The 21,054-nt window shown below is 36.9% G+C and overlaps 2 protein-coding genes across 2 annotated transcripts; one reads left to right on the top strand and one right to left on the bottom strand.

Annotated features, from left to right (window-relative positions):
• Positions 1 to 954: 954 nt before the first annotated feature.
• On the bottom strand, positions 955 to 7,065 carry LOC111796262 (uncharacterized). Its single transcript, XM_023679024.2, has 8 exons — positions 6,660 to 7,065; positions 6,245 to 6,340; positions 5,622 to 5,732; positions 5,229 to 5,538; positions 4,350 to 4,440; positions 2,850 to 3,183; positions 2,003 to 2,151; positions 955 to 1,744 (listed from the first exon to the last, which is right to left on the bottom strand). The coding sequence occupies exons 1-8, from the start codon at positions 6,939 to 6,941 to the stop codon at positions 1,225 to 1,227; spliced, it is 1,893 nt and encodes a 630-aa protein (XP_023534792.2). The 5' UTR covers positions 6,942 to 7,065; the 3' UTR covers positions 955 to 1,224.
• Positions 7,066 to 15,689: 8,624 nt separating this feature from the next.
• LOC111794856 (growth-regulating factor 4) lies at positions 15,690 to 20,662 on the top strand. Its single transcript, XM_023677020.2, has 4 exons — positions 15,690 to 16,282; positions 16,776 to 17,148; positions 19,882 to 20,291; positions 20,381 to 20,662. The coding sequence occupies exons 1-4, from the start codon at positions 16,024 to 16,026 to the stop codon at positions 20,386 to 20,388; spliced, it is 1,050 nt and encodes a 349-aa protein (XP_023532788.2). The 5' UTR covers positions 15,690 to 16,023; the 3' UTR covers positions 20,389 to 20,662.
• The last annotated feature ends 392 nt before the right edge of the window (positions 20,663 to 21,054 follow it).

Genomic DNA, 21,054 nt, shown 5'->3' with positions numbered 1-21,054 from the left:
TTAATGTTTGTCGTATAATTGGATTATAGTTTATAAGTACTTGGTAGGGACCCAAAAGGGAGTTTTCTGATTTGGTAGCTCCATCTTTCCTCTTAATTATATTCTTCCTCTTAATTATATTCTTCATAATATTGATTCTTAATATTTTTGGGGATATTATTGATAGGTGTGATAGTGACTCTTCCCTCTCAATTAAATTCCTTACCCTTTATGTTGACTCTTAATACTTTTGGGAATTATTGTAGATTGAAATTTTTTACTCATTTTTTGAATAGTTTTTGCTATCAGGGACTCCACACCTGGTAAATATGTATGAATTGATATGAACATGATTTCCACTATCATTAGTTGGCCTATTTAATCATGTTACCAAAATTCTTTATTGAGTATTTTTAATCAGTTTATAACCAGCCAATTACTTACACTAGACTGGAATAATATATGTTGGTCGAACGACACTTTGAATTTAAATTTCAATAGAACATTTATTTTCAAAATTAATTGACTAGACCAGATGCGTCCAAGATCCCAATAATTCTTGTTCAATGTTGTCTCCCTAGCCTTGTCTAAATCTATGCCCGCACCACAAAAATGTTCAAACAAAAATGTTCGATAAGAAGTCCCACTTGGTTATAAAACTCGTGTCAATCCACCCATAAAATAAGAACTATTATAATTTGACACAAATATTCATAATAAATACTTAAAAAATGCAAAATACTTTCTATTTAACATAAGCATTTTACCATACTTATATTGACAAGCACAAATATCTTAGCATATTGTTGAAATTTGGAAGAATTCAAATGTTTCAGAGAAGAACGAGTCCAAAACTTAAATTATCAAACTGAAATCCTTTACATATAAATGGACTCATCGACAATGGTCGGGATGATCGAACATTCAGACAATACTGAGAATGAAAAGAACTAAGCTCTACATTATCCAGACCCATGTTGAAATCTTCACCTACACTGAATTATTTCATGTAATTTGTTATAAATTTGTAACAATACCCTCATGGGACTTCTACCTGACCTCCAAAACTTCAATGAACAAATGATATATTTTAAATACCATTTAAATGTAATGAAAACTAACGCAGAGAAATACACAATTTCCCTCATCAATGAATCTAAAGTAACTACCAGACAGAAACCAATCAATTTTCTTCCATCTAAGAGTAGTATTAGCGTGTATAGTATCATATTATTATAAATACCTTCAATTTTGAACACTGCCTCCTTCTGAAGCAGCAAGTTTCCTTCTCTGTTGATGTTCTGCAACTTTATAATCTACCACCTCGCGATATAGGCTCGGATCGAGCACACATGTCTTGCTACCATAAACAGCAGCTTGTACACTTGCCATCAACTTTGCTATTTCTCTCCCAGAAAATCCTTCAGTTTTTGCAGCTGCTTCGTGTACAATATCATCAGTCAACCCTTTGATCTCGATCTTCTTTTGTTGTCCTTTAAAAATGTTTTGGAATAAACCAGATTTTCTCAATCCAGCATTTGCTATATATTTTTCCAGATAAAGCTTCAAGAGTTTGAAGCGTTCCTCTTCCCTGGGCAAGGGGAATTCTAGAACTTCATCAATACGATCTCCTACTGCTGAGTCGAGATCACCCGGGCGATTTGTAGCAAGAGCAAGAACAATATCCTTTGACTGGTCACCCGTGCGAAAAAGAAGAGCATTAAGTGCGCTTCTTTGAGCTTCACTCATATATGTTTTATTTCTCCTACAAATTTAGACAATACTCCACCATTAGTGATCGCAATTTTCTCACCTCAATCACAAAACTTGCAAAGGGAAAATTTTCCATAATACTGATTTCTGTGAAATTATAATATGACTGAATCTTAGCAAATTTCTAGAACATGAGAAACAATATTTATAGCCCAAGGGTGAAACCTTACAGTTGATAAATTATGTTTCATTACAAACACGATTAACGAGAAAAGGAAAAGACCGAATAAGTTGAGCAAGTTTGACTTACTCGCATAAAAATGCATCTGCTTCATCAATGAAAAGCAGTAAACCCTTCCGAGACTTCTTAGCCCAATCAAATAACTGGTGTATCTTGGTAACAGCTTGTGATCCCAAAGGAGCAACATCTCCTCCTGTCATCAATGCATAATCTAGTCCCTATGGGCAAAGAAAAAAATCAGTGACTGATAGATATTGCATAGTTATAAGAAAATAAAAAGGTAAAACTCTCATCACATCAGCAAAAAGTAATTGGTAAAACAATGGTCGCTAAATTTGGGTAACTGGCCTGAAAATCATCAATTTCACCAGCAGTAGTCAGAGTGTATGACAACCACAGTTCAAATTCAAGAATTCAATGGTTTTTACCACAACTAGGAAATTGAACATGTTATTTTGAAATATATACTACCAAAAAACCGTAAAATTCACTTCACAGGTTTTATTCAGCCCCCACAGTTATAAATTGAATTAAAAGAAAATTCATTTAGGAGTGGACAGGCTGCAACTCACCTGCAAGCCAGATCAAATCACTACCCTCTTAGGCGGAACAGCCTGGACAGTTAAAAATCCATGAATTCTTGTTATAGCCAAAATGATGGATACTCCTCTGGCTATATCAATGAATTCCTAGAATCTTAGGAAGGATGGAAATGCTAAAAGGTTCTCACATGAAGGTCCATTTTAAAAGACCAAAGGTTTTTTTCATTATAATATTTACCATGATCTTGAAGTTTTTCAACGGCAGACAGAATGAACATTCCTGATAATGCTCAGAAATATTAACACTTGATATTGAATCTAGACTTCCAAACCTTTCAGCAATTTAGAAAGAGAAGATATGAAAGAAATCTTACAGATTTATGAGCAAGCTCTCTAGCAGCCATTGTCTTTCCTGTTCCAGGAGGGCCGTAGAAAAGCATATTCCGAAATGGAGCCTGATGAGACTTTGTATTTGCAGTTGCATTTGATAGTTGCTCTATCCTCTTTTGAAGTGAAGGGTGTAAAATTACATCTCCAAACCCGTTTCCTTTTTTTGAGGAAGGCCCCTTACCTGAACCACGTGACACAGTGCCCATGACACGCAATAACAGCCCCGACCAAGGGTATTTTCCTCGCGATGACTCTCTAATCAGTGATGGCTGTCCTAATATTCTATCCACATAACTCCAAATCACTTTCGCACCTTCTCTACAGAAAGGAAAAGCCATACGCTCTGCAGTCAGCAAACGGGGATTGAAAATAAATTGATATAGGAGTTCAATGAAATTTATGAAATTTAAACGACCATTCAGATTGCAAATGGTATAGAACAAACCAGATTAAATTGATGCCCAAGTAAATTTTATGAACACAAAAACAAGAAGATAAAACGATAAAAGCTGTAACAAATAGGCTAAAATACGGTTCATGATGACTGCCTCACTAGTGTCAAACAGAAGGAAATAGCCTTGTTTACAAACTTGAGTAGCATAACTGATAGTGGATCGATTTGTCTCCTATCTCGAACATTTCACAATAACCAGAGAAAAAACAAACACACAGAATGAAAATTGAAACAATCATCCTCCCTAGAGCATAAAAGATACCTCATGAACAAAGGAAAGTTCATCTTCTACAAAATATTCCATGAAGTTACTCAATGACAAGTCATTTCTGAGACAACCATCCACTCATCTGCCGGGAAAATTATATATTTATTCTCGATGATTTTATTTTATTTCACCTATTCATGAATCAAAACTAAATAGTAATTTAATAAATTGACAGAATACAAGAGGTTGTAAAGCACCAAGAGGCAAAGAACGGACCTCAAGAAAACCCAAAAGAAAAAGGCTAATGTTATATAAAGGCCAAGAATACAGTCCCGTTACAAGTATCCCCCTATTTAAAATCAAAAGAAAACTAGCCCTATAGTCATTGTGGTGGAAGCAAAGAGTAAGGCATCATAGTGAATATATAACTCCGCACCTCCCTCTTCAGCAAAACCCTATCCTCAAAAGTATTTCTGCTGTAGATGCCCCAAAGAGTAGCAAACATCTGAATCTGTCAAATTATCTTCCCTCCTATTAGGAAAGGATACAAAACAAAGCAAACCTCGAAAAGAAAAATCCATATTCCAGCTTACTTTGAAATCGAAAATCCAAATGTAAAAGAACTGCAGTCTCAAAATCATCATCCCAAAATGAGCAAAGAAACCCTATAAATAAATGAAAACACAAATACAGCCAATAAAGTAGAAAAAATTAAATAAACCGATAAGGATAAGTCAAGCAGAGCAAGCAGATTTCAACTCAACATTTTCATACAAATATAAAGAACCTGTTTCACAAAACCTTTTAGCTTTTGAGAAATACCTTGTCGTGTAAATCCCTGCGGCTAATGCAGTAACTCCACCAACAGCAACTACCAATTTATTTTGATCCGTCAAAATGGCTTTCAAACCTCCTGCAAATGTGAATAATATTAAAATTAGACCAATTCTCTTTAATACCGAACCATATAAATGCTAAGGATTAATATATAACTTAACTTGGCACAACTTACGAATATGGTACCATTCTTCTTAGGGAATTTTATAAAGTGACCAGCCTATTTTAGAATAGATAACAAAATGAAAGATACATATACATCAGTCGGGCCCAACGTAAACATCCCAAGCCACTCTGCTGTAAATGTACAATGTTATTATACAGGATAATTTTAATATTAAATCATATTTCCAGAGCGTTCAACTGGTTAGGAACGCAAGCCATCCCTTTATGATGTAAAAAGACAATCATCTCTCTACTACTATCCAAAAAAGATTAAAAATAAAAATAAAAATAAAAAAAAGTATGGCGAAGAAAACATCTGCCAACCTTTGTCCTCCCAAAAGTGTAATTAAATAACCCTGTGGCAGGTTATTCAAGATCTATTAGTCTAGTAAATAGATTAATTTGATACGGTTCTGTTTTCTACGTGGCCTCATGATTGAGTGTTTGAGATTGAACACTGATGATTCAAGAATCACTTTAAAGAATACGTGAAATGGATTGATTGGGAATAGTTAAGAGGTCACTAATTGATCTGAATATCATTGAAAGGAATGCATGTATGATTTTTAATTTATAAGAGGAAAAAAAACATCCGTCTGTTCAGAAATACATAAAAGAGAAATTTAAGGGGAAAGACTCCTCCATCACATACTTGATACATGCATTATCAATCTAAATTTAATACAGTTAAGTTAATACCTCCAATATGATCAAAAGTAGTATTAATAGCGGCAATCCATTTTTCCCTCTCTGCATTTGCACGATCAACTAACATTCGCCTATTTACCTCTTCAGCAAGCTTTGCCTCATGGGCCCTTCCTTCTGCTTCTGCCATAGCCCTCACTCTGATAGTCTCACGCTCTATCTCAGCCTTCTCCCTCTCTGTTTGTCGTCTTTGGGCTTGAATTTGTTCTTCTGTAGCTCGACGTGCTTGCTCTTGCCGAATTGATGACTCTTCTTGAAGTTTTACAAGCTCTTGATTCCTGGCTCTTTGATGCTCATTTTCTGCCTGTTAACATATCCATAAAAAAAATAACGTGCATATTCAATGCATTTATGCTACCCAAAATTTATAAGTTAGCAAGCACCCACCTGCATCCTCTTCCGTGCCAATTCATCCTCGTACCGTGCCATTTGCGATTTAGTCTGTGCTTGATGCTGAGCTAACTTCTTCTGCTCATCGTATATAACCCTTTGTCTTTCCTACGATGCAAACAAGCGAAACAAATAATTCTTATGTCGAAAACATAGTTAACTAATTTAGTACACATGTATTTATATATTTTTTTAACAAATATATGAACATTTGTCAAGAATAGGTACATTTTTCTGGAGAAAACAAAGATGGAACTCAATGAACCCATAAAAAAAGTGCTTCTTTTCCAATAACGCCAAACCAATCTATTTAACCTTCTCATCTGAAACTGAAAAAAAAAAATTATTGCTATCCTGATACAAACCTAGAAATTGAAGGATATATAATTGAGAACCTGTTTCAAGACTCACGACATTTCAAATATGCAAAGTTCCAATAATAAATATAAAGTCGAATGTCAATATGAATATAAAGTTGTTTTTCCTTCTATAGAAATTCCAGATTCAAACCTTCACAAAAATATCCATTAATGAATAATACAAAGTAAATTCAACATGTTCATAGGATACAGAGATGGTATTATTAGAGTAGTTAACTGTAAGGGCTTAGTTAAACATACCGTTTCAGCTTGAGCTTGCATTGCTTTGAACTCAGAAGCCTTCGCCTGCAACTCTACTTGTCTCGTATCTTCTCGCTTCTTCATAAATTCAAAAGCCTACCACAACATGTGGTCAGCATAGAGCAAAACATAAGATTTCAAGGTAAACGAAACTTAACATCATTTCCATATTGATTTATTCACATTATGATTGAACTACACTTACATCCAAACAGAAAAGGTTTCAAATCATACGAGCAATAAAAATGATATTATAATTGGAAACAAAAGAAAAAAGAAAAAAAAAAAAAAAAAAACTGGAGAACTGAAAATTTAAGCAATATAGTACAAGCGACTATAAAAAAATAACATCTAAAAGTCCTCAGAAGCAATTAAAAACCGAAGCAAAACAAAACAGTAATAATCTAACTGAAACCTTCTTGGCATGCGAAGAGCTAGTGATCTCTTTGAGAGCTTCAGCACCACGTTCCAGCGCCTCCGGATCAAAACCGGACGACGACGTCCTCGGATTATCATTTCGAACCTTGGGAGCAGACGGCTCAGTATTAGCGTTCGACGAGGCAGATTGCGCAGCAGGAGAAGCGGAAACGGGGGAGAAATTGAAGGGGCCATCGGCATAAGCAGAGTGATTTTGAGATAAAGATGCAGAGGCAGCAATGGCGGAAATCAAACTCATTGCATATGTGGTGTTCGCCATTTTCCTGCAAAATCCTCGGGAAATCAAACCCCAAAGGTGAAACCTAGAGATGGGCTCGAGGTTCGTTTTGGTGACTGACGAGAGCTTAGGAATTATAGGGTTTAAGAGAGGTTTTACGAAGAAGGCTTTAAGACACAACTTGTTCCGACTTGGGGCCCAAGTAATGTGGCTTCCATTTTCCGTCCTAATTTTAAAATGTGTTTAATAACTTTTTCTTTTTTAATAAATTTTTAAAGATGTATACTGAAATTAAATAAAATAAAAAATTTAAGGATTTATTAGACCACCTCTAAATTAAAATTTTAAATTTAATTTACAGTGTTTTTTTAATTTTGTATTTAATAAATTTATAATTGAATAACAAATTCATACCAGACTATAAAAAAAAAAATATATATAAGCAAGTCTTGTCCTCAGTCTCATGGAACAAGCACGAGAAACAAGCACCCGTTCCTCGTTTGTAAATAACTTAAAGTTGTTGGATGATGGAAGTCCCACATCAGCTAATTTAGGGAATGATCATGGTTTTATAAAGGAGGAATATTAACTCCATTGGTATGAAGCCTTTTGGAGAAGCCTAAAGCAATGTCACGAGAGACATGACAACTAAATTATTATCTATATATATTAGTAAGTATTGTGGGCTGGGCTTATTTGGGCCGAAATGTGGAAGCCTAACAAAAAGATGGAGAAATTTGTAAGATAGCCAAGATGCAACCGTTGTTTGAGTTTTGGCTCTATCCACACATATGGCTCTATTCAAGCCGCTTCACTCGTCAACGGTTTGTTCTTAGCTCGTTCTCTCATGTGATCGATTGTGTTCTCCATTATTGGATCCATCGTTGTTTTCCTTAGTCTTTTTGTCGATCGTCCATGGCCCTTTATCCTCAAGAACAGTACTACGGATCAACTAGATGTAACTTCGATTTTCATCGTGTCTTTTGTCATTCTTGATAATAGGTATCGTTGGAGGGTCAGCACCATTGATCCTTGTCATAGTGAGAAGTTATAACGAAGAAAGCATGTCGTTGTCGTAGCTAAGGTTACACACATGAATGAAGGAAACAGTAAAAGTGAAGAAACGGTTCAATGCTGGTGCATGGCTAGTTAGTGTTTCAGGTCTAGTTTAATTGGTTCTTGAACGGTTCAATCATAGTGTTTTAATGAGATGGGTGGTAAAGCATTAAAATTACAAATTAAATTTAGTTATATAATATTGAAAATTACTAATAATTGTTTCCGATAAGATAAGGAATCAATACAAGGGGAATAAGATTCGGATTACCTTGTTGATCGAATATCTCAAGGCAAGAACACTTGATTGAGATTCGAATCACTCAACAAGCAAGATCGATTATGTCTAGCTTGAATGACTCTTGTTGATCAAATATCTCAAACACTTATTTGATATTCGAATCACTCCACAAGCAAGATTGATCATGTTGAGCTTGAATGATTCTACATGCAATCTAAACTACATAGAATTGCAAAGAAACTTAGCCATTGGCTAGAGAAAAGCACAAATGCTTCTTTTACTATATTTTCCAAATCTGCTTACAAATACAACATACATGGCTTTGTATAACCTCAAAATGAAACTATTAAAGACATTCTAAGAATTGTAACATTCATACTTAATCGCCATAATTAACCATTATGTAATTGTAACCTAAATTTAATAAAAAGTCTTAAAATACAATAACTCTGAATTGTAACCCACTCAAAATTTATAACAATCAAACTTCATCTGTAATGTGGCATGAATTGAAACAACTTTTGATAATTTTGACAACTTTTTCTTCACATCTTCATTGAAGTATATTGTATGATTGATATCTTTTGGTTCATATCAGTTTCCTTCGAGAATGCTTTATAAATAATATATATTTATTTATTTATGAGACGTCAATTCTTTTTTGGAAAAAAAAGAATACTTTTTAGTCATTTAAAAAATATTTTTGGCTGTTTGGAAAATCAGGTCAAAATTCACCTTGTCTTTTTATATTATACTTTTGGAATTTTATTTTTATATAATTTAAATTTATAAATTTTCATGCGAGATAGGGACTGGTGCATGTGAATAGTTAATGGTCTATTCATTTAATTTATTTAGCTTTTTTTTTTTTAATGAAAATTTGTCTTTAGTCCCCTTTTCCCTATTTATTTTCGTCCAAAATTTAATAAAGTAATTTTTATTTTTAAATATAATTTTAATCCTAAAATTTTTGTAGTTTTGACCATGTAAAATTGGGGTCGAGATTGCCCGTCCCCGTCCCCGTCCCAATCCCGCCCCAATTTTCCATCCTACTCCACTAAATAAATATTTTTGGGTATTTTGTTTTTTAGAAATGCACAATCAAGGCCCTAAGCTTATTAGGACACAGAGACATCTAGGTACCGTTCCACCATACTCGCCTCATTTCCTAAAGTCATTCTAGACCTCCCGATGAGTAGTGTAACATGATCTAAGATTTTTTCTACTAAGGTAGAATGTCGTACCCACGTTTCCTTGCATGATTTCATGAGACTATGTTACAGGGGACGCATGAAACCCTAAACATAGGTATATAGATTGTATTGCAAGGAACGCATGAAGATGGATTCATATATCATAAGTCAAATTGTGTCTCGGGAAAGCATTAAACCCCAAACATAGGACTATATTGTAGGGAGATGCAGACATAGTATCATGATTAGGTCATATAACTCACGAATCATATGACCCAGTAGTTCTTCCAGAGGAGTGTTCTAGGATCCGAACTACTGCTGTGTAGGGTGAAAGTGAACTAGTACTGTGTATGGTTGGGTTTAGATTGTGATACCTTAGCATAAGTCATGAATATGATTCAGAGTCAGTAAGTATTTTATATTCGTCTAGTTTTTCATGTTTTTGTGGTGATAACTAGATGCTAGTTGGTATGTATTGCCTTAAAATTTATAATACTTGATTGATATATTGGTTCATATCATTGAGTCTCGGGATTTAAAACTGAAAAATCGTACCGCCTATTTTTACTTTATCGAGTCTATCTACGTTATGATCCGTGTTTCAAGTAGCTCGAAAATCAAGTCATGACAATCTGAGTTATGAACACTGTCATCTAGTCTCGGATTGCAATTATCTTGATAGTGGAGTTGTGACTTCAAGTCGGTGTCTTCTAAGGCTTTCGAGCCTTCGTATTCACGATGTTCAATGTGGCAATTGCATTAGTGTAATGACGATCTCTTTCGCTTTCCCTACCATCTTCAGAATCGTGTTCTCGTACCATGTTGTATATATTGATGTGTGAATCAAGTCAACTAGGCCTAAGGTGTTTGCATACACTATTTCGAGGCCTAAAGTGTCGTTGATCATTTGCACAAGTTGAATATTTAGCATCGATGTGGCGTTGTGACCAATGTCCTTTAGTGCTTAAGTCAATGACGTATTCGAAGTAGAATATAGCGAGTTTAGGATATACTTTATACCTTTTTTTGGGAAAGCATATTCTTATATTTATATTGTTTAGCTGCTCTAATCATAGTGTCAAAGCTACACATAATGTCTTTATTCTTTCGGTAGTCGACAATACCGACCCTATTTTTGCCTTTAAAAAATAAGACCGTCACTATTAGAGATAAGAAATGCAACTACATACAACATGATTTATGGTAGGACCTACTTTTCATGACCGCTTCTTAGGCTCTACTTTATTTTTCAAGTAAAGTTGGATGCATAATACTTTTCTACGCATGATTCACGCATGGGTGCATGAACCTAGATCATTAGCGTACTCACTTTCGCTACTAATGTGGTGTATGTGTTTGCCCATGACATAGTGGAGAAGTAATTCATGCTTATGTGACATACAATATGCACGAGGTCCTGCATTAAATATCATGATTCAATAAAGTGATGCACATAATACGTGCATATTTCATTCATGCTTAATCATGGAATCTTACGGGGCATAAACACGATCATATTAACTTAACAAATAATATCTAAGATAATCGGAAAAAAACATATATTGGGGTCCAATAAATAGGTACTCATTCAAAGAAATTATTTACAAAAATACCCCTGGAATCTCAAATATTGTAGGTCGACAGTCCTTTGTGAGTAAAAAGAGAAGGCATGGCGCATGGTAACAGCTACATGGCATGGTTGCTAAATTCAAGAAATATGTGGTCCAATTGCATACGGAATTCGGGGCCCATTAATCTCTAACCCTAAACCACAATCAAACATCCGAGTAAAGGAATGGTATATGAATAAACCGAGATAACATCAGAGTGAGAGCAATTCTCAATATAGAATGACTAAAAAACGCTTAAAAGAATCGAAAGTCACTACTTATATCTACATGGTGCACGTTTCTTCTCAGTAGCTAAATCATAAAATTTTCATATTTAAGCGTTATTTGCTTTGAACAATTTTATATTTCGAGTGACCTCTTGGAAATTTCTCTACAATGCATGTGAGTGAAGACAAAATATGTTAGAAGAACTCGTGTTGATTTGTATGGATAGTTTTCGCTCTTAAAAGCGAGGAATAAATAACAAATACAAAAAGAATTTTCTTTTGAACTGCACAGATATTTATAAAATTTTTAAATATATTTAAAATTAAAAAAAAAAATCGAATATTGAAAAGTGAAAGGTAAAAGGGGTTTTTTTAAAATAAGTAAAAAATTGAGGGGGTTTTCAATAAATTAACGAAAATAATTATCCATAAAGTGAAAAGTTCGAGGAGGAGGGGGAGGGGGAGGGGCCCAGATTCGAATGTCACCTGCATTCCGGCAAGAAGGCGGGCCGTAGGAAAGAACCGGCAATAGCAGGTAGCAGGTAGCAGGTAACAAGTAACAGGTAACCGGTTGGGCCTAAAAAGAGGGCCCGGTGTATGGACCAGCCCATCACGTGTTGTTGCTGTCAGCTATAGAGGTAGCAGTGGGTGGGTGAGGGGACAAATTAATTATTAAAACATAACCCTCCCACCCAATTTCAAACCACTTTTTATATTTATTTATTTATTTATTTATTTATTTCACAAATATCCTCACCACATGTACAAAAGGTTTAAAGAATTAGGGTTTCTCGAACAAGTCAAAGTCACCGTAAAATATCGATATGGGTGGTTCCGCTTTGATTCGCTCGGAATGAATTACACCGAGCATCTGACTTTTAAGACTGTGTTGATTTGGTCTCTGTACTTCAAAATGCTTATAGTAGACTTTTTAAATTTTTTTAAATTTTATATCGAATACATCTGTGTTGTTACACAACATATAGATTTCGCTTCAGTTTAGAAGTTTGACGACATAATCTCGTCATTTCAAGGCTTTGTCTCGACGGTTTTTTTTTACCAAAGTTCGTCTAAACTTGGACATGTTGAATGTTCAGGGGTTATAAACTCAAACTTTATCTTTTCTAGACTTCGTCTCAATGTTTGTGCTCGAGTTCGTCAAAACTCGGACTTGTTAGAGCTTCATTGGTTCTGGGAGTTGAAAGTTTGTCTTGATGTTCGGACGAACTTCGATCGAATCGTCACGACGAACTCTTCAAAGGACGAACTTCAAGTTTCTAAGTCTCGATAGCTCTTACGGATCGAAGTATGGACGAACTTTGGACTGAACGTCAAGACAGGGTGTAGTTACTCAACCAATGTTAGCTTTTCAAATAATCAACTGGCGTGTAGTTCAAAACAAGAAAACAGTAAAAAATCGTTATTTTGAAGAATCTCCTGCATTTATTGTGATTTAACTTTTACTTTAAAATCATGTTTTGAAATGGTTTTTCACTTTATTTCGAAAGGACAGACATTTATTATTAAGATCGCCTTTGAATAGTGAAACTGAATGACGAATACTCAAAATTGGAAGAGAAAATCTCGTGAGACCTAAATGAAATCATCGGTCTTCCTATTTTAGCTAGAAAAGGGACGACGTAGGAAGTTACTGCACACACCAACCAAGGATAAAAATTTAAGACGTTTGTGTATTTTAAACCACTTGTAGCCCTAACGTTTTTCTGTTTCATCTATGTGGGGCAATCTCAAAACAACTACATTCCTATAGCAAATGAAAAAATAAAAATAAAAATCTTATTTTTAATCTTTACCTATTTACGAGTATGAGTTAATTGTTACAGACACCTCGAGTCGCCCATGACACACGAAGACATGAAAAAAAACTAGCTAAAAAAATCATGTTTAGTAGGACCGTCAGCTTAGTGGTAGAGTACCCCTGATAATTATACCGTGGATTGTAACGACTCAGGTCCACCGCTAGCAGATATTTATTCTTTGGGCTTTCCCTTTCGGGCTTCCCCTCTTGAATTGTAACGACCCAGGTCCACCGCTAGCAGATATTCTTGCTTTTTGGGCTTTCCCTTTCGGGCTTCCCCCCATGGTTTGTAACGACTCAGGTTCACCGCTAGTAGATATTGTCCTCTTTGGGCTTCCCCTCAAGGCTTTAAAACGCGTCTTTTAGAGGAAGGCTTCCTCGCCCCTATAAAGGGTGTTTTATTCTCCTCCCCAACCAATGTAGGACATCACAATCCACCCCCCTTCGGCCCCAGCGTTCTCGCAGACACTCACTTCCACTCAAGGCTTTAAAACGCGTCTGCTAGGAGAAGGCTTCCACGCCCTTATAAGAAGTGTTTTGTTCTCCTCCCCAACCAATGTGAGACATCACATGGATAGTACAATAAAAAAAAATTGTTTGCAAAAAAAAAAAAAAAACATGAAGTAAGGTCGGGAGCAAAGTTCGATCTTTTCGTGGCTGTCTACCCTAACGATCGACATTCTACCTCGGGTTATTGATCTTGGTAGAAATCTCATTTCCATTTTTTTTTAAATTCTTTCATATCAATCCAAGCATTTCTATCGAAAAACAAATGGGTTATATAATTTTATACTAGATCCACAAATTATTGGACTCGAAAGATGGTTATCGGTTCAAAGACGCAAAATGCTCCTGCACAAGGACGATATACTTCTATCGTCACTTTCCCGAAACTTAACAATGGGTACTAACACGCTGTTTTCTACTATTATTTTTTCATGAAAATTTCAAATTAGGTTAAAGTATCGTAAATCTAAATATTTTCATCGATATCGTACGGTTCAAAATGGTAGAAATTGAAGGGTCGAATCGAGAAAGATGGGTTTAGATTTGAAGAAGATACTTTGAGTTTAATAGAGCCATTGGAAAGCTATCACTTAGAGAATAAATGTCTCTCTTTCTCCACTTTTATGTTTTTTTTCCTTCTCTTTTCCTTAGATGGGAAAGGACAAATGAAGAACACTATGAAACAATTTCTTTAAATGTTCTTCAAGCTTGTTCTAGCTTTGGGAAACTTTTTTTTTTTTTAAGAAAAAGAAACACGAGCGAGATCTAGCAGCTACTAACACGTGAATTTGTTATAAATTTTGTTGGGTTTGCGAGATTTTATTAGGTTTATCGTTATAAGAAACAGTGTCAATTAGTGATAGATGAACGATAAAAAACAAATGGAAATAGTTATCAAACTGTAGCAAAAAATTAAGAAGTCAATAACAATTTTCTTCTCTACTAAGAATCTTAGTTCGTTAGTCCACTTAAGTCAGCTTCTACGAAGCCACTCATGACTTTACTTTGAAGGTGTTGGGACTAGTTACCTCAAAGGGTATCGAGAAGTTACCTCAAAGCACCGATATGTTCGCGTTTGGCACAAAAAACATACATGATTAGCTAATGTGATTGTATAAGAAAATACGATGTAACGGGTTGATTGATCTTTAAGTGCAAGAATCTACGAGAAAGATGATTGGATGGGTAAATGAAATAAGTTAAGCACATGACGCATAGACTTCTCTTGTCGAAGGTTTTCGAGCCCAAAATAAGAAATAGATCATAAAATGCTCAAACAGAAGAAAGAAGATACGTCAAGGTACAATGAATTTTATCGATCGATGTTAAAATCTATCATCATTCGCTAACTAACATGAAAAACAAAAGGAATGTCTTACAGGATTCAACATGATCCATATGGTAAGTATTGTATGATGAATTATTGTCGAGATCAAACTCTAACAAAAAAAAAAAAAAAAAAAAAAAAAAAGATAAAGTGAGTGTTCTAGGAATAAGTGTCGTGGGTGGAAAAGAATCTACTTTTTGGCAATAAAAGGCGAGTAGAGTACCTAGTCCAAATCGTAGAGAGCATCTATGTTACAAACAATGACATGATGAATAGAGTTCTTAGGGAGACATGCTACCATGTAGGGAATTAAAGGGTTTTCCACGTTGGACATGATTCAACGTAAGCGTGCATTAATGATTGTTTAACTGAATTATTTCAAACTGACATGAGCTACGACAAAATGCATGTCGTTGAGTTGACATTGACAACCGTTCAATTTGGAATATGAGTGCAAAAACATGCTAAGTGGACAATTTTTTTTGTCCATATAGAGTCTATAAGTGAAAGTCAACTCTCGAGACTACATTCGTAGGTAGGTATTGATGTTGCATCGTACAAACATGTTCTAATTTGAATGGAAAACGTGTTTTGAAATCTTATCCGAATAAAAAAAAACAGTGAGGGTGGGGGCTGAGGAATTGAATTCAGCCATTAAAAAAGAGTAGCACAGCCATGATTGGGAACAATGATGGGTATGAGATTAATTAGAAAGCTCCGTTTGATTAATTAACAAAACACCCATTGTAATAAAGATCAGGAAAAAGCAAAAAAGGCGTAATCTTTTAAAGCCCCAAAATTCCCAAATTCCCAAATTCCCAAAATTAAAAATGAGACCAAAATTGGGGTTCTTCGGTTCCTCCACAGATACAGATACTGCCCCCTCTTTACCCACACAGACCTTCGGACACTAAAAACACACACTACAGAGAGTGACAGTGAGAGCAATCCAGATGGTGGAGACAGAGGCTGATATATGTCCCATGATTTTCTTCTCTGTCTTAGACTATGTTTGAGGTTTTCTTGGTGGTTTTTTAGGCAAAGGGGTTCTTCTTCTGGGTTTTGAAGGAGGATTAGTTGCAGAGAAGTGGTGGTGGGTCGGCGGCGGCGGCGGCGGCGGAGGAGGAGGAGCAGACGGGTTATTATGAATAGCAGTGGGTGTGGCGGTGAGGATGGGAGTAGGACAGTAGTTGTAGGGGGAACAGCAGCAGCAGCAGCAGGCAGTGGCATGATGGGGATGAATAATAGGTCACCTTTCACAGTGTTACAGTGGCAGGAGCTGGAGCATCAGGCTCTGATCTTCAAATATATGATGGCAGGTCTGCCTGTGCCACCTGACCTTGTACTCCCTATTCAGAAGAGCTTCGAGTCCATTTCTCATAGGTTCTTCCATCATCCCACCAGTAATCTTTCCTTAACCCTCTCTTTCTTTCTCTGATTCTTGTCAGTTTGATTGGTTTTCTGTTTGTGTTTTATTGGATTTTCGGGATCTTGTTCTTCACCTTCACTAATGGGTCTGTTTGGATGCCTGAATGGTTCCTTTTTGAGGTTCCCCTTGCTTCAAACACTTCAATATCTTGTGTTTCCCCACCCCTTTTGTTCATTTTTGATATTGATGTGTATCTTAAAAGCTTTGAATCTGTGAGTTTTGGTAAGAAATGATGCCATTTTGAGATGAATGAATATGGGGTTCGTTGTTTTGTTCTTCTCTTAGAGATAAACATTAGCCATAGAACCCTTCATTAGCTTCATTATGGGATCTAATAGCATAATCAAGCCCCAAATCCTTAGTTTAGAATCAATATCTTTGTTCTTTAGCAGCTTCATTTTGGGTAGAGAAATCCAAGAACATGTTGATATGGTAGATTTGTGAGGTTTGATGGGCAATTTGTGCAGTGGCTTATTGTTCATTCTACGGGAAGAAGGTGGACCCCGAGCCTGGAAGATGCAGGAGGACTGATGGCAAGAAATGGAGGTGTTCCAAAGATGCATACCCAGACTCCAAGTATTGTGAGCGCCATATGCACCGTGGCCGCAACCGTTCAAGAAAGCCTGTGGAATCTCAAACAATGACACAATCTTCGTCCACCGTGACATCTCATACCGCTATCGGAAGCAGCAGCAGCAGCAGCAGCAGCAGCGGAGCTGGAAGCTTCCATGGCCTTCCACTGAATGCCTTAAGCAATTCTCAGGGTACTCCCACTGGGACCAGCCAGCCTCATTATCCCTTGGACTCCATTCCCTATGGTATCCCAAGCAAAGATTATAGGTATCTACTAAACTTATGAACATTCATATCCATTTCCCATGATGAGTAAAGTATTCCTTAAGAAGAAAGTGTATATATTCATAGATTTGATCTTATTTTCAAATGGGTGTTAAATTTTTGTGTTTCCCTTGGGCATTTCATGCATTTATTTGGTAGAAAAGAAAAAAAGGTTCAAATGTAGCTGTGCCTTGAAGCAAGCACATAATGTTTGCACTCATGGGGACCATATTGAAGTTATGTGGTGGTGGGAGCCCAAACTGTGCTCCTCTCTGCCATATGTTTTAACCCTTTTCAATTCTTTTCGATCCAACTCTTTGAGCGCTTTTCCGACCCAGGGATATCCCCACACAGAGAGTTTGCACCCCCCCCCCCCCCCCCCCGGGGTATGTTTGACATATATCGGAGTGGAAGATGGAATCAGGGCGGTTGGCTGCGGAGCCTGGCCCTATCCATTTCTTGTATCCATAAAATTTTCGTAGTTACCGTTCTAAGCCTATCGGTTACACCTTAGCCTTAGCTCTATGTTAAAAGATATGAAGACAGCAGAAAAAATGTCAGTGTTGCTTCAATTCTAGTGGTCTGTAAAGTGAAATTTGTGTCTTTTTTTCTCTCTCTTTGGCTTTTTTTTGAGTCCCTCAAAATTACATTGTGTCTGATGTAGACTTTGGTAATGTTTCATATTTTGCTGACATTATGCAATCAATATTTGCTGAAGAGTTATATCCTTTTCCCTCGCTCTATTCCGATGGTTGTTCGTGTTAACTTTTGTTAACTTTAGCTCATAAATTTTTGCCTTGTCGGTTTATCATTGTCCTTTTTCTTTTCTTCATGGTCGTTACATTGGGTCCTCATCTCTGTGAGATGGATGCTATGAGTATTCCACATTGGTTGGGGAGGAGAACGAAACACCCTTTATAAGGGTGTGGAAACCTTTCCCTAGCAAACGCGTTTTAAAACCTTGAGGGAAGGTCGAAAGGGAAAGCCCAAAGAGGACAATATCTGCTAGCGGTGGGCTTGGGCTGTTACAGTTGGTATCAGAGCTAGACACCGGACTATGTGCCAGTGAGGAGGTAGACACAAGGCGATATGTCAGTAAGGACGTTGGATCTTAAAGGGGGATGGATTTGGTGGGGGTCCCACATTGATTGGAGAAAGGAACAATTGTCAGCGAAGACATTGGACCTCGAAGGGGGGTGAATTGTGAGAATCCCATATTGGTTGGGGAGGATAACGAAACCCCCTTTATAAGGGTGTGGAAACCTTTCCCTAATAGACGTGTTTTAAAACCTTGAGGGAAAGCCCAAAGAGAACAATATCCGCTAGTAGTGGGCTTGTGCCGTTACAGATGCAGAGTTCGGTTTTGTTGCTCATAGGGAACAACTCTGACAATCATTATGTGTTCTTTTCAACTCTTGCTATTTAGTTCTAATTGTTCGTATCTAATCGTTTCTGCTTTAGAGAAAGCGGTTTGTGTGTGAGCTGATTGATCTTATGGTGCTTTATGGCCAAACCGTGCTTCGCTCTCAGTTTCTCTCATCTTTTTATCAGTTTTTAGGTTCATACCTTCGGGTTTGGACCGGTATTATGTGGTTTGCTCTCTTCAAGCATCATGGTTTGACATTTTAACTTAATATATTGGATTTCGCTTCTTGCTTATTGATTGTTTATGCCCGTAAACTGAACCAGGTAGAAGTAGTTTTCATAAGCTTAATTTTCGAAAAACAAAAGTATTACCGAATAAAGGCGAAAGTTTGTAGTGTTCGACTTTTGTGTACAATCTCTTTAAGTCTTAAAAGAAGGCAATTGGGATACATTTTACTTTTCCCTCTTTTACCACTTGGTTGTAGTGGAGCTATGTAAGGAAAAAGTGGCATGTTTCTGAACTATTATGATTTTTTCTTTCATATTATTTTGGACTTCTGATCATCATTGATTCATTTATAACTTTGTTGGTTTCCTTTCGAGCTAATTTCTTTTCGGGGTCAATTTCGAGTTCTGATATACCCTTTGACTAGTCGACTCGGTCTTTATCTTGGTCACGACTCGTGATAGCCTTACTTTACTAGTTTCTTAGAAACTGTGAAGAATGAGCCTAAAGGACGTCTTGTAGGGAACAAGGAGAAAAGAACCGAACATATCCATCTCACTCGGAAAATCTAACTGGTTAGAGCTCAGATTAGCTTATGCATCATCCTTCCCTGAACCATTGTAGCTAATAGTAGTTTGGTACACGATGACGATATTGGAGCTTGCTGGAGCCTATAGGATGTAGACAATAGAATCCTTAAATGTCAAATAAAGAAGTTGGGACTCTCAAAAGTGTAGTCAAAAGTGTCGAACAAAGGGTGTACTTTGTTCGAGGGCTTTAGAGAAGGAGTCGAGCCTCGATTAAGGGGAGGCTTTTCGAGGGCTCCATAGACCTCTGGGGAGGCTCTATGGTGTACTTTGTTCGATGAGAGGATTGTTGGGATAGGAGTCCCACATCGGCTAATAAGGAATACATCTCCATTGGTATGAGGTCTTTCGGGGAAACGTAAAGCAAAGGCATGAGAGGTTATGCTCAAAGCGGACAATATTATACCATTGTGGAGGTTCGTGATTCCTAACAGAGCCTACTTCGATGCCCTGTTGTGCCGATCATTATAGTATACCTTTTTTTCCGAATCAATGGAATGAAGTTAAGAAGTTAGATGCAAATTCTCTTCACTTATGTATGTATTTGTTGAATTACAGGTATATTCAAGGGCTTAGACCTGAGGCTGGAGTGCATAGTTTCTTTTCTGAGGCATCAGGAAGCAGCAGAGCTGTTCAAATGGATGCACCAATGGACAACAACACATGGCCAATGATGCCATCTAGATCCCTCTCTTTCCCGGCATCAAAATCGACCGAAAACTCGATCTTCCAAAGCGGGTATCCACAGCATTCGTTCTTCGGTGGCGAATTCGCATCCGGGGATACTCTGAAGCAAGAGGGCCAATCTCTTCAGCCATTCTTTGACGAGTGGCCAAAAACCAGGGAGTCATGGACGGGACTCGACGATGAAAGATCGAATCAAACTTCCTACTCCACAACACAGCTCTCGATATCAATTCCAATGGCTTCATCCGACTTATCAACCACAAGTTCGAAATCTCCTCACGGTTAGTACCACTATTGACACGCACGCTTGTTCGGTTTCGGTTTCTTCTTTGCATATTCTTAGTTCATCCTCGAATATTATTCTCCACAGATAATTGAAAGCAAGCAGCATGATGCTTTGAGAAATTTTCAAGTTTTATCTCTCAACTTTGATGATGCCTGAATTTCGTAAGCTAGTCGTTCGTGTTCGGTATATCTGAGCGAGCGTGTCGTTGGAGAATTCTGTTGTATTCTTGCCTTGTTTTTCCCCTTTGCTGCTCTGTTTCTATGGGAATCAAAAACTTGGTTGTTATTATGTGTAAACAATTTAGAAGCTGAATGTTTGTATTAGGCTTGGAATAATACAAAACTGGATGAAAATTGTTTGTTAGTACCTCCACCGTTGCATGCCTAGGAGGGCGGTGCATTTTGGGATGCGGAGGAGCTATTATCGCCCAACTCCATAACCTAACGTGGCAATGGGCTCGAACCACAGGGAACTGTAGCATGGGGGGACGTCTAATCCTTTTGCCGCTGCAAGGCTGGCTAATCGTACGCAGCAGGCTCGAAAACCCCTCGTTTTGGAAGGCACATGAGTTCAAATGCTATGAAAAAAATGAGTATCGTGTTTTACATTTCGTTAGCTAGATGTCAATGATTGATCTAGAATAAAGTTAAAACATTCCAAACGTAGAAGTATTAGCTGTTTTTAACTTGATTAACAAATTGATTCTTTTCACACATTTAAATAACGGTCAGAATATTAGAGCATACAACTCTTGGTAC

The sequence above is a fragment of the Cucurbita pepo genome, chromosome 5 (assembly GCF_057944985.1).
Source record: "Cucurbita pepo subsp. pepo isolate OVF chromosome 5, ASM5794498v1, whole genome shotgun sequence".
NCBI classification, from domain to species: Eukaryota; Viridiplantae; Streptophyta; class Magnoliopsida; order Cucurbitales; family Cucurbitaceae; genus Cucurbita; species Cucurbita pepo.
Note: the sequence above shows the minus strand (reverse complement) of the source record. Positions and strands in the feature narration are given on the sequence as shown.

Bases quoted from the DNA above. Each gene is read 5' to 3' on its own strand.
- LOC111794856 (XM_023677020.2), top strand. From the start codon at position 16,024: ATGAATAGCAGTGGGTGTGGCGGTGAGGATGGGAGTAGGACAGTAGTT. The intron at 16,283-16,775 runs GTAATCTTTCCT...CAATTTGTGCAG, and splicing joins GTTCTTCCATCATCCCACCA to TGGCTTATTGTTCATTCTAC. The intron at 17,149-19,881 runs GTATCTACTAAA...GTTGAATTACAG, and splicing joins ATCCCAAGCAAAGATTATAG to GTATATTCAAGGGCTTAGAC.
- LOC111796262 (XM_023679024.2), bottom strand. From the start codon at position 6,941: ATGGCGAACACCACATATGCAATGAGTTTGATTTCCGCCATTGCTGCC. The intron at 5,733-6,244 runs GTATGTTTAACT...TTTGCATCGTAG, and splicing joins TGCAAGCTCAAGCTGAAACG to GAAAGACAAAGGGTTATATA. The intron at 5,539-5,621 runs GTGGGTGCTTGC...ATATGTTAACAG, and splicing joins TGGCACGGAAGAGGATGCAG to GCAGAAAATGAGCATCAAAG.